We start from the raw sequence: 13,329 nt of genomic DNA on the forward strand, positions 1-13,329 counted from the left end.
TAAAACACATCCACAGGTACAACTCCAATTGACTATCTTATCAGAAGCCATTTGGCTAATTGCCTAAAGGCTTGACATCATTTTCTGGAATTTTCCAAGCTGCTTAAAAGGCAGTTATCTTAAGTGTATGTAAACTTCTGACGCACTGGAATTGTGATATAGTCAATTTAAAGAAAATCTGTAAACAATTGTTGGAAAAATTAATCGTGTCATGCACAAAGTAGATGTTCTTAACGACTTACCAAAACTATAGTTTGCTAAAATGAAACGAGTTTTAATGACTTCCAACTGTATATCTAATTGTTCTACTTTCGTAAAACTAAGACAAACCGTTTTACAGCTCAAAAAATATAAAAGATGGCAATTGGTTCACATTTCTGCCTTTAAACTCCCTAAAAATTGCCCCCATTAACTTCCATTGTAAGTGCCTCACTGTAACCTTGATTTGTACTTTTAAACAAAAGGAGGGATGAATCGAAAGTAACATTATGCCACAAATGCCGTATTGAACCTGGAACATTGCTTTAAGAGTGTACAGTATGTTATATACTTTGGTTTTAGGCTTGTTTAATACTTAGTACAGCAATATTTGTGCAAAAAGGGACACATTTTCCCAGCTTTTGAACTTCAAGTGTGAAGTTTTACAACATAGCTGTTCCCCTTGAGCAACCCAAGGATTAGATTACACAGTACTTCACTTAAAGGCAAAAAGGTAATTTCATATATATATTCCAGACACCTTCATTTGCATTTAATCATCTGTGGTGATTACATGTACTGTGAACAAGCCGAACAATTACCCATTTGGACATTGACTCAATGCCATGGTTCAGCAAATATAAAAGTAAAAAAAAATCTTTTAGTGACATCTAGTGGCTGGCTTAATTTCAATCATTGGTATGACGTGCATAAGCACAGCAGCGTAATTAAATATAAAACGCTAAATGTTTTTAACATGTAAAATTGCCTTACAATATGCTACCAAATACTATATTCAGGGTTCCAAACTTTTCACCAATAAGTGTAAACTAATTTCTGACAGTTGGATAAAAACTTACAGGGATAGCTCACTCACCCTTTGTCATTTCAAATTGTCATTTACTCACCCTCATGTTGTTGAAAACCTGCATGCCTTAAAGATTCAATCAGTTTCCATGACCTCACCAGGACTGTTTTCATTCAAATACTACCGTTTTCAATGACCACTGGACCCAAACACATTCTGAAACCACTGGTTAAATAAAACAATTACACATTTGGGTTTAATACATTTAATATTTATGAGTCAACAATATGAATTAAAAAAAAATGAGGCACACAACAAAAGAACGAGGAATGCTTGAACTTTATTGAATGACTGAGTAACAATGGAGGGGGAGAAATTGGTCTTCATCAATTTAAAGACTTAAACATTAAGGATAGATTAATTGCCCCCGCGAAGACGAAGGACAAGATGGAGGGTGGACTCCTTTTGGATATTGTAGTCGGAGAGGGTGCGACCATCTTCCAGCTGCTTGCCAGCAAAGATCAGACGCTGCTGGTCAGGAGGAATGCCTTCTTTATCCTGGATCTTAGCCTTGACGTTCTCAATGGTGTCACTTGGCTCCACTTCCAAGGTAATGGTCTTACCAGTCAGCGTCTTGACGAAGATCTGCATACCACCTCTCAGACGCAGGACAAGATGGAGTGTGGACTCTTTCTGGATGTTGTAGTCAGAGAGGGTGCGACCATCTTCCAGCTGCTTGCCAGCAAAGATCAGACGCTGCTGGTCAGGAGGAATGCCTTCTTTATCCTGGATCTTAGCCTTGACGTTCTCAATGGTGTCACTGGGCTCAACCTCAAGAGTGATGGTCTTACCAGTCAGCGTCTTGACGAAGATTTGCATACCTCCCCTGAGGCGGAGCACCAGGTGGAGGGTGGACTCCTTCTGGATGTTGTAGTCAGAGAGGGTGCGACCATCTTCCAGCTGCTTGCCAGCAAAGATCAGACGCTGCTGGTCAGGAGGAATGCCTTCTTTATCCTGGATCTTAGCCTTGACGTTCTCAATGGTGTCACTGGGCTCAACCTCAAGAGTGATGGTCTTACCAGTCAGCGTCTTGACGAAGATTTGCATACCTCCCCTGAGGCGGAGCACCAGGTGGAGGGTGGACTCCTTCTGGATGTTGTAGTCAGAGAGGGTGCGACCATCTTCCAGCTGCTTGCCAGCAAAGATCAGACGCTGCTGGTCAGGAGGAATGCCTTCTTTATCCTGGATCTTAGCCTTGACGTTCTCGATGGTGTCACTGGGCTCAACCTCAAGAGTGATGGTCTTACCAGTCAGCGTCTTGACGAAGATCTGCATACCACCTCTCAGACGCAGGACAAGATGGAGTGTGGACTCTTTCTGGATGTTGTAGTCAGAGAGGGTGCGTCCATCTTCCAGCTGCTTACCGGCAAAGATCAGACGCTGCTGGTCAGGTGGAATACCTTCTTTGTCCTGGATCTTGGCCTTGACATTCTCGATGGTGTCGCTGGGCTCAACTTCAAGGGTGATGGTCTTGCCAGTCAACGTTTTTACAAAGATCTGCATCTTTACGCTAAAAAAAATAAATAAATCAATCCACAATTAGTGGCGAATCAAAATGGGGTTTTAATGGGATGTCCAGTGTATATTATGATTAAATAAGTAACCTTTACAAAAAGATGCAATTACTAAATTTAAATAGGTGAATTTTACACAACATTTACTTCATTTAAAAACAGAAAATTTGCACACTACTGGCAAGGCTGTCTGAGTTTTTGAAACAGACACTAGAAATGACAACTTCTGACAATTGTCCAATCATAAAGTTAAACCCCAAATGACATCAAAATAGGATGGGTGGGGGCAGACAGACAAGTATTCATTTTAACATTAGACTCCTTTTCTGGAAAATTCTTCCACCTAATATAAAAACTAAACAATAGGCAGGGTTCGTACAGATGCTTCAAAGTTAAATTCAAGGACTTTAAGCACATTTTTATTTGTTTAAGGACTATGGTCAAGATGTCATTCAGACAAATTCTTTGTTAATTTTAAATTATACAGAATATTCAGTCAGTCAATTTGTTATTAAAACACCACTTATTACAAGTACTTCTCAGTAACGATTCTTGGTTCATTCATGATGAAATTGATGCACAATTGTAATGTGCTTTACAACTTACAAAATATTAAATTTTCCATTCAGTTCAGTTGTTGCCTATAAACAGAGGGTAAACATTAACAAATTGGCATTATTTTTATTCATAAAAGGACAACTTGGCTGTTCTTTTATTATTTAATTATGTTTTACTAATGAAGTTAGTTAACACTAATGAGGGTTAAATGGGTTACACCACCACATTTTGAGGGTTCAATGGAGTAAAAATATTTTTGTATGAAAATATAAGTTAGTGAATTAATAACCTAACATGCTGAAAAAAAAAAAAAAAAAAAACTATGCAAACTTAAGCAGCCTCTGAACTTTGAACTTAATTATTATTTCACAACTTTTTGCATTTAAAAACAAAAAGCTTAATTGATAACGCCAATGCCATGAAATCAAAGGACAAGCACTCTTTAAACTTAAATGATTAATATCTTTTTGCATACTTGTACAGCCTTGCACTAATGCTCTTATTAAAAAATAAGTACAAAATACATAACTTTACATGCCATAGAAGTGGTGTACCAGCTGAAGGGGAAAAGGATTTTCTTTCAGGAAATTGAGAATTTTTAAATATATTTCTAAAAAAAAAAAACACTTGCATAACAAAGACAAGCCATTTCATATCATTAATGGTTATAGAATGATACTTTTTAATTCCCCCCCGCTATTTGAAAGCTTTTAGCATGATTAAAAGTCAAGGGACATGTTGATACTGACCCAAATGTTGTCAGAAATAACCCATTTTGTGAGACAAAGCTTTCTTACACAAAGGGGGCACTAGACGGCTGACAAAACTGAATCCTCCATTGATCTGCATTCAAATCTAAGTATGTTTTACATGTAATTGTTTCTTTCTGGGGAGTAATTTAATTAAAACTGATAGCAGGGTTGCTGCAGAGTCTCCCAAAAATGTAATACTTAAGACCTTTTTCAAGACCTGAATAAATAAAATAAAGTATCCCCATACCGAAACAAACCAACACAATCTCAAATAAAACACATTCAACATGGCCTTAACATAATTTCAGTAAAACAGTGTAGGCTATATGCAAGTTTAAAATACAAGACATGTTTTCCACACGTCACATTAAAATTCGTTAATATGTACCATTACATAACTAAATACAATTTAGGGGTTGACCGATATTGGATTGTGCTGATTCGATAATGTGTTGAAAACCAGTTAGTCTGCCAATAGCTTTTAAAAATTGGTAGCCTATGTTAAGTTCTTAAGTCTTTCCTTCCTGTGATGGAGAGGGCCAGATATTGGCTACAAGAGTCCAAATTGAATTAAACTCCAGATGCACTTTATGGTTAGGGGGTGGCAGATTTGCTTCATAGCGTGTAACTTTTAACTTTAAAGGCACTTTAACTTCGAAATACACCGGGGACTCTTATTTTGAAATGTTTGAGCTTCACTGTTTCCAGCTGCTCATTCAAACAAATAAGGGCTATAAAATGTGCACTCCAATAATCTCAAACGTACTGCAATATAAACTATTAAAAGTAAACATTTCATAAACACTATCATAGTCATAAGTTGATTTTTAGTGATCGCTTGTCATAAATTTCCGATATGGCTTAATGATTGTGAACAGCTCCGCAATAGCTGAAAACGCTCACAAGCGCCCGCGTGATTGGAGAAAATACAACAGTGCCGTGTTTTCACTCTGAGGAACGCGGCGCATTTATTTAAACCATAAACTTTTGAAGTTTGACCATGACATTAATTTATATCACGATTCCTGTTTTTCCGCCCCCAAATTTAAGACCTCTTTAAATGATAAGACTCTTGTTGTATCATTTAAGACTTTTTAATGACCTTAAATTTTGGAAACACTTAATTTAAGACAGTTAAAAGGGATCCGCGGGAACACTGATGGTTGCAAGGATTCATACTTGTTAAATCCGCCTATAATATATATATATTTTAGATCCTTCCGTAATAATCGATTGTGATTGGCCCATTCTGAACAGCGCTGCTAAAGTAACCGGTGTCACGTGACAGCGCAGTGAGCAGTCTATGAGAAAACGTTTAATGGCCTGTCGACGCCTAACAGATGTTGAAATAGAACAAACGAATCGCAGTTAACACATAACCGCCCGTTTCGCGGCAAAATTACCGCCAAATTACTGGTAATTCACCGAAACATACAGAAAACTCGTTAGATTTGTATTCTAACGCGGTTTTCAACGGAAATATTACCAAACAAAAAACCACTTTAGTCCTCAGAGCCCCTCGTCATCAGTCCGGCTAGCTAAGGAAGCTAACAAGCTCTTTCAAATTTTACGCTTGATAACTTCTTAAAAAATCAAGAACAGATTTCGTTTTTAAAATAACCATACATTTGTGCGTCGTTTGGACCCATTTTACTCGATACTTACAAACAAATGTTCTTTTCTGGAAAAGCACGCTGTAGATGTCTCTGTCCTCTCGTCACGGGAGCGAATCTAATAATGACTCAAAAACAAAAGATCCGGTAATATATACAGAACGTGCTGTATCCTTCCGCCGTTACACCCAGCGCACTATTCAAGCAAAGGCTGCTGTTGAATTCGAGGTTTGTTTTCACGAAAAGCGAGTACATATATGGTATGTTGAACATATTCAAACTGATAAATTATTCTGTGGAAGTAAAATAAATATATATCATCTTATTTAGAGTAACCTGGGGATTAGGGAGGCAGAGGCGGAATGATTTGATGCACTGCACACAGTGTTGGCTGTGATCCAGTGTTTTATTTCAAAAATAGTCTTGACACGATGCTATTTTAATGATGGATTTATTGAAATAATGAACTTTTGGAGACATTGAGGGAAATTGGGGTAATTCTGGCTGCTGCAAAAGAATAATGGCTCCGTTTAATAACTAGGTCAAGAAAATAAAATGCACACTCCCACATAGCAACAGCAATCAGCAAGTCACCATGCGCAACGTCACAGTTTGTCTTTTCTCGTTTCACAAAACAACACGTGAGAGATGAGAAACTGAAATGTTCAGGAAGTGCAGCGTCCTTAAATAATGAGAACGCTTCCTTCATGCAGAAAAACAAACAATTTATCATATGAGTCTACAGGAGGAAAATAGTGGCTCACTGAATTTATCAAGTAATAGACAACAGAATGGTAACAGTTCTTTGTCCAGAGTTTCAAGTCTTTCCAGAGACATCCATTTGTCGTTTTGACAGCAGTCCATTGCATTGAGGAGTATTTAGTAAAATAATCTTTGACTCCGACATGTTCACTTCATGGTGATGAGTTTTCTCAAAGTAATCAAAACATTACAGGATACACAAATATTAGGCCTACAATCAATGCAGAAATCTGTTCAGTTGCTACCTCCTTTGAATCTTTGAGATATCTGTCAATATAAGAAATTAATACAAAATTTATTCTGTTGGTCTCAAATGGTTTTAAAAATATTGTTTATTAATAACAACCGTTAAAGACAATGTACAAAAAAATAAAAATAAATCAGAAGTATGCACTCACTTGTGCCCATCTTTTCAAGCTTGAAGGAGTTTTGAAATCTCCTCTCAATACCTAGGAAAGGAACAAAGATTACTTATATAACCAGCAACTCAGCTAATGGTGAGCTGCTCTGGACTGCAGTGAAAATTACATATGTTGTGTTCATATTTATACCCTTTTTGTGTTGTTTATCACTTCAGGATCTGCTTGACCATAGTCTGGAGGATTGGCGTTGGGGTCGTAGCCTAGTCTGCGGAGCATTGGTGCGATGTTCTGCATGTCCTCTTTGACATCTGCTGGGATGTGGCCCACCCAACGATTGAGAGCCTCCAGGTTAACTGGTTTGATCACCTGATCTGTGGAACGTTCAGTCCTTAAAAACAAAATGGGAAAGTGAGCATCTACAAGGAACAGTACTATACCCAAAACATTAAAGATTTATTTGTATAGTTACACTGATAGCACACATAAATCACCTAAACGTCTATTTGATGTGTGTTAACATCTGGTCAACATATTCTTTACGTTGTTTGCTCATCTGCAATATGTCTATAAGACATTTCCTCTTGGATGTCAATAAGACAGCAGATGTCTATGAGATGTTTATGATTTAGAATGTTTGTAAATCTGGGCTGCATTTCCCAAAAGCATTGCAAGCCACTGGCGCCAATGGTTTCTATGATCTATTTAGGCTTACGATGCTTTTGGGAAATGCTGCCCTGATCTTTTTAAGATGTTTAGCAGATGTTAATGAGAATGCAATGCTTTCCAAATAAAACACTCTTAAACAGACATCTCTAAGATGTACGTGTTTTATCTGGGGATGGTGCATTAATGTTGTTTTAGTATTACTATAATTACAAGATTATATACACAACTACTCTGAGCTTTTCACATCCTGGGATCTTGGAAGTTAATAGTTTCTATGTGAACACTCATAACAACAGAATATTTAGCACTACACTACTTTTTAATAACAAAGAAAGTGCTCCAGGTAGCAATAACATAATAAAATGGCATATCAAACAGAAATATGCAAGCTAGTTTTTGCAATTGTTTTGCAAACTGACTTTTACATGCCATGTTCCATGTTTCACCGCAGTTTCCTGGTCAAAATTAACACTAGAGTCCCTACAACTAGTGTGCGTTTTATTCACTTTCTCACAAAATCCAACTACAATGGCTGATTATGACTTTATAAACACTAATATTCGCACTACTACTCACACACTGCTATGTTACGATATCAAAACACTTACTATAATGCATCATTTGAAAAACTACCTATGTTAAAGCTTGTATTACATTTACACACATATTACAATGTGATCAGCTTCTGTGGTAGCTCACCTGTTAGAGTGTTGGACTTCAGACTCGGAAGACTGCAATTCGAGCCCAGCCAATCACGCAAGCTAACACATCAGACTAAAATGTCATAAAAGCGACTTGAAATGACACGGTTGTTCAGAAAATGCTTTTGATGTCGCATTTGCTTTTTCCACACTATCTGTTAAGTTTAGGTGTTGGTTAAGGGTAAGGATGTCTGTTTTGTTTATTTCTCATTTGCGTTTAGGACACTGTCATTTAGGTTTATGTTAAATTTTTAGGTTAGGGAGGTACGGATTACTCATTAAAACCTCCATCCAACATTAAAAACATAGTCTGATTGACACCTTTTCACTTGCTTTTTGTGCCCCCTGCTGGACATTTCACTTGGAAACTGCAGCGAAACATGTAATGAAGCACTTAATTTCGTTTTGCAAAAATGTTTAACAGTCACGTTATGTTCATAAGATCAGGCTGGAAATATGTGTTCACTACCTTTAACTGTTGAGGCCACTGCCATATTGTTTTTTTCCCCATGACGTCACGACTGTCAAGTTGGAGCTTTCATAGAACTTGTAATTATGAGTTCTAGAAAGGCGTGAACACTTTCATAATCTTGGCCAAGTCTAACGTCAGAAACAATCTCATAATTACGGCAATTCTTACATGATGTGAACACACTATTACTCAGATAAAGTGACTAGGATTCAGGTTGTCATGTGATCTCAACATGGCAGCCACTGCTTTTTCTAGCCCACTGACATGTTTGGAATCATTTTAAACAAATGTACCAAAGGTACTTTATTTTACATATAACATGTTTTTGGTGGAAAACTTAGTGCATAAAATAAATGTCATTTAGCCATACCGAGACAGCGATACGCCTCCTTGTTGCCCGATGGCCTCCTCATGGTGAAGCACCCCTTCATGCCATGGTGCATTCAGGAATCGCAGCACACTCTTCATGGTAGTCCGTGGCTGCAGCACCAGATCCTCATAGCGCACTGTCATACAGCGATGTCGGCCTACAATCATGCACTGGGAGAACATTGCGTCTATAGCATTGCTCCATTTAGTCAGACAGTCCCTGTAGCTGGATAGGTTGAAGCCAGAAATAGTCACGTGTCTGGAGATCATGGAGTGCACGGACGCTCGACCATCTCTCAGCATAAGCAGAAATTTAGAGCTGAAGAGACAGTATACAGAAATGAGCACAAGCAAGACAGACTAAAATGTCATGAAAAAAGACAAGAAATGGAGAGAATATTTCTGATTAAAAGTAATAGCTTTTGGAGAAGCTTTATATGATTGAACACATTAACCTTTTCTGATTACATGCCACAGTAGCAAGTCTCCCTATATATGAAAATGAGCCTAAATTTTAACACGTGTTACTTGAACAATTAAAAAAAGACAAACGTTTTTTTGTTTTTTTTAATACTGTCACAAAAAGTATTTCAACAAAGCTAGTAGCATTTTTATGAAAGATAGCAATAGCACTTCTCAAGCAAAACCACTGGTGAAACTACAATTTTTAGCAGAAGCCTCTTGGTTTATTTATTTTTTGTAATCTATTTCAGGGACATTCATACATTTTCAATTCTAGCTTAAGTGTTTAAATATCTTTAGGCACAACTAAAAATTTTTCCTGTTAGTGAAAACTTTTGGGAAACTCTTAGCTTGTATTAGCAATACAGTGACATATGGAAGCCGGATCCCGCCTCGGAATAAAAAGAAACTACAAATAAAAGAATAATTTAGAGCTGGAATTATTCCAAAATGATGAGTTTTATCTCACAATTGTGACTTTATTTCACATAAACATTGGTGGGGTAATGCGTGTTACGTAATCAGATTACTTTTGAGTAAAGTAACGCAATATTGTTTTATTTTAGACCATAATATCGGAGTTACTTTTTAAATAAAGTAACGCGTTGCTTTTGTACACCTCTGCTTTCCCTGTATTGCGAAAAATCAGGAGTAAAAGTGTGCAAACTTCGTGGAGGAGACGTAGTGCATGATGGTCATTGTAGTTCTATAGCGTGTGTGACCAGAGACTATTTAGCAGAGAGTGACGAGTCACTTCTATTTAAATGAATGGGAGAAATTGGAAGCCCAACCAAGAAGCTCTAGCACCCAACAGTCAATGGATGTAGAAAGGAGGATGTTCCTCCTTGCAGATAAAAGAGCCAATCAAAATACCCTTTTAGATACAGACATCGCCTGTCAATCAACTCGCTAACACGCATGCGCATTAGCTATACTAGCCAGGAAAACTGCGTGTCGTAGCGTAATATGAGGTCAACATTCGGTTAAGTGATATGCGATTGATTTGTGTTAATCCACACTGCACTAAAAAAATCAGTAAACGCGTTTAGGCACAGGGATTATAACACTAGACTTCCACTGGCCACGACATAATACACAGGGTGAAATACTCGCTCAATTCACTGACTTATGCAGCCGAACTGCTCCATGTTACAGCTCCCCGTAACTGGGAGAATGGGATGAGAAAAGCTGACTCTGGATCAGTGGCTCCGAGTAACGTTCTACATTGATTGTGTATGCAGAGAAAATTTCGTAGTTTCTAAAAAGATTCTACATTTTTGCTTTATAATAAACAAGTAGTTTGATTCATGAAACAAACCGTTTTTATGACTTTTTGGTAGCAGTAAAAACGATTCCATTCATGTTGTATCAACATGCGCCTTTGAAGTTGGATGCAACTTCAAACAAACCCCCCCATCACCCCAACAACTTTTGGGCCAGTTTCTATGTAAAATCCCGGGCCAATTTCTCTTCCCAGTCCGCCCCTGCTTTAGAAGCTGGCCCAACCCCCTTCTGGAGGTACCCCGCCCTCTTTGAGAGATTCCGCCCCCATTTGGAGATCTCTGGGCTGCAGCTATGCCTACTTGCACAACTGCAAATTTATATGACACCAGTGGCGGAGCTAGGGGGTGGCCAGGCTTCGGTCCATGGTGGCCTTGGCCACCCCACTCGCAACTGCTGCTTGGGTCATTTTTTGTCTTGGGCACAATTTAGTTTTTAGAGGTGGAACTGTCTCTGTACAACCGCAACACACAGGAGACTTAACATGTGCGCACACCAAGGTCGCCGCACCTCCCTGTCCTGGGTGTCACTGTATCAACCCCCCCCCCCCCCCCAAAACGGAAATGCTGCCTTTGCTTTTCTGTGCCACTACAGACTGATCGCTGGCCCCTGCCAGGCCACCCCTGTGAAAAACTCCTGGCTCCGCCCCTGTATGACACCATTGCAACTTTATATTGTGAGTTATAAAGTAGCAATTATCATTTTATTTCACGCAGTTGCACTGTTCTTTTTCGCAATTGCAACTTTAAGTCTCGTAAGTTTATGTCACGTAACTTTAAATCAACTTTAAATTTTGCAATTACAATTTATAAAGTCATAATAGTGAAAAAATAAATTAAGTCAGAATTGTGAGATATAAAGTCAGAATTACCTTTTTTATTTTTCAGTTCAGTGGCGGGATCAAAGCACCATATTGAGGCTCTTACTTAGGAAAAATGTGTGACAGATAGTTGGCACTTTTCAGTGTAAAGGGGTCCTTGTTGCACAGCAATCGAGCAGGTTCCCCATGACGTGCGATGACCTCTAGTATGAAAGCTGTGGTGGCTGAGTCCAGCATCTCCTGACTGACCCCCTCTTCCTCCAGAGCCCAGCGCTCCTCAGTCTGCCTCGCCCAGCTCTGGCGCAGGGAGAGCAGCCTGGGGATCACCCGCGTCTCCTCACCACAACGGATGTCAGGGTGGGCGTCAAGCATGGCACGCATCAGGGTGGTCCCAGATCGAGGAACCCCACCCACAAACACTACCGGGGTATGTTGGTTATAACGATACTCAGTTTGGTTCCAGTTTCGAACCAGCACAGAAATCAGATGTGTTCTAGGAAGTGCTCCAAAACATGTTAGTACTTGATTAAGGGTCCTAGTAAGAGTACACACTGCAAACAGGGCTAGTAGGAGTATGACTCCCCGTTTGACTGAAAGCCGCATCACTCTAAGAACATTGTATTCTTGCACATGAAACCTGTGGAGAAACACATGACTTTAAAATAAAATTATGTAACAAAATTACATGGAAGTGATTGAACTTCCTTTGCTGGCGACTTCAGCTAATGTTCTGTTGTTAAAGGGATAGTTTAATAAAGACCCAAAAATTTGACACCATTTACTCACTCTCATGTTGTTCCAAACCTGTCTGCGTTTCTTTCTTTCGTGGAACACAAAACGAGAGGCCGCATGTTAGGGACTGACAACCTCCGTTAATATTTACTTACATTCCATTCAATGAAAGTGAATGGTGACTCAGTCCATAACATCTTTTGTGTTCCATGGAAAAAAAGAAAGTCATATGAGTTTGGAACAACCATGAGGGTGAGTAAATGGTGACAAAATGTTAATTTTCTGTTGAACTATCCCTTTTAATGCAAGACAGTTAGTAGGTTAAGGGCACCGTGGTCACAATATCAAATGTCCACGTGTCAAAAACAGCTATTTTGATTAATAATTTATGACTCATTCAGCATTCTTTAAAACTCCACAACTACTCTACAAAAAACATATTTTAACAAAAATAAGTGTTTGTTTTTTTGTTTTTTTGTCACAAGTGTGACATGCAGTAAAACAGGAAATACAAGTTGCATGTAGGTGGAGAAAAACATTAATAAAGCACTGGTAAAGTAGCATGAAATTACCAATTTTAAACATGTATGCAAACCAAACCATATATTCAACTATAAGGTGATAATCATTAAGCAAACAACTAGTAGTTTCTGTACCTTCATGTGACTAACAAGAAAAGTTGCATTGAAGTAGTATGATCTCCAGGCTTAATAACATGAGGAGCAGTCAAATGGGCAGAGTGCATGAAGAGGAAGTTAACGCAGTTTAAAATGTTCAGACTATCAGTTAGATCTTTCCTGAAACAGCCACACGCAGTTTTCCTCTGCAAAAACCTCACAGGGCTTGCAACATGTCTTTTCCTGTGTCTGTCTCAGAACTAAATATGTAAATGCATTATTTTACATATCTTTTATTTTTTTACGTATTCTTTTACATACATTTTTGCTCAATGATTCTTTACCACTGACAATAGTATATTTGTCATTTTCAAAAGGAGATAAACCACAATGAAAGGAAATGGGCGGACTGAGAAACGAGAAGGTGTCAAACTTTCACAGTTGTAAATGTGACTTTGGCACGAGTGATACTGCAAGTGGGCGGCTGGTAGTAAGTGAGATTGTGTTGTACAAAACCAGAGGAACATTTTATTGCTCAGAGGTTTACCTTTCATGGCTCGGCAGGCTTAATGGAGTTCTAAA

The 13,329-nt window shown here is 38.5% G+C and overlaps 2 protein-coding genes across 7 annotated transcripts; both read right to left on the reverse strand.

Annotated features, from left to right (window-relative positions):
• Positions 1 to 1,327: 1,327 nt before the first annotated feature.
• Positions 1,328 to 5,700, reverse strand: LOC127432600 (polyubiquitin-B). Of its 6 annotated transcripts, none has more exons than XM_051683894.1 (4): positions 5,556 to 5,700; positions 2,294 to 2,576; positions 1,783 to 1,837; positions 1,328 to 1,554 (listed from the first exon to the last, which is right to left on the reverse strand). In XM_051683894.1, the coding sequence occupies exons 2-4, from the start codon at positions 2,567 to 2,569 to the stop codon at positions 1,424 to 1,426; spliced, it is 462 nt and encodes a 153-aa protein (XP_051539854.1). In that variant the 5' UTR covers positions 2,570 to 2,576; positions 5,556 to 5,700; the 3' UTR covers positions 1,328 to 1,423. The 6 variants fall into 6 exon arrangements, with proteins under 6 accessions (XP_051539854.1, XP_051539853.1, XP_051539851.1 ...); XM_051683893.1 differs by lacking the exon at positions 1,783 to 1,837 and adding an exon at positions 2,011 to 2,065; XM_051683891.1 differs by having other exon boundaries at positions 1,783 to 2,065; positions 5,556 to 5,699.
• Positions 5,701 to 5,854: 154 nt separating this feature from the next.
• On the reverse strand, positions 5,855 to 12,921 carry LOC127432601 (protein-tyrosine sulfotransferase 2-like). The gene is made up of 6 exons (XM_051683895.1): positions 12,787 to 12,921; positions 11,505 to 12,035; positions 8,837 to 9,154; positions 6,817 to 7,015; positions 6,664 to 6,714; positions 5,855 to 6,532 (listed from the first exon to the last, which is right to left on the reverse strand). Exons 2-6 carry the CDS (start codon positions 11,999 to 12,001, stop codon positions 6,500 to 6,502), a joined length of 1,098 nt encoding a protein of 365 aa, XP_051539855.1. The 5' UTR covers positions 12,002 to 12,035; positions 12,787 to 12,921; the 3' UTR covers positions 5,855 to 6,499.
• Between the last annotated feature and the right edge of the window lie 408 nt (positions 12,922 to 13,329).

This window comes from Myxocyprinus asiaticus, chromosome 42, assembly GCF_019703515.2.
Source record: "Myxocyprinus asiaticus isolate MX2 ecotype Aquarium Trade chromosome 42, UBuf_Myxa_2, whole genome shotgun sequence".
In the NCBI taxonomy this organism is placed as follows: domain Eukaryota; kingdom Metazoa; phylum Chordata; class Actinopteri; order Cypriniformes; family Catostomidae; genus Myxocyprinus; species Myxocyprinus asiaticus.

Excerpts from the sequence above, each read along its gene's own strand:
- LOC127432600 (XM_051683889.1), bottom strand. The coding sequence starts at position 2,569 with ATGCAGATCTTTGTAAAAACGTTGACTGGCAAGACCATCACCCTTGAA.
- LOC127432601 (XM_051683895.1), bottom strand. The coding sequence starts at position 12,001 with ATGCGGCTTTCAGTCAAACGGGGAGTCATACTCCTACTAGCCCTGTTT. Across the intron at positions 9,155-11,504 it reads CTGTCACACATTTTTCCTAA|CTCTAAATTTCTGCTTATGC; the intron begins GTAAGAGCCTCA and ends CTGTCTCTTCAG. Across the intron at positions 7,016-8,836 it reads GGAGGCGTATCGCTGTCTCG|GACTGAACGTTCCACAGATC; the intron begins GTATGGCTAAAT and ends TTTGTTTTTAAG.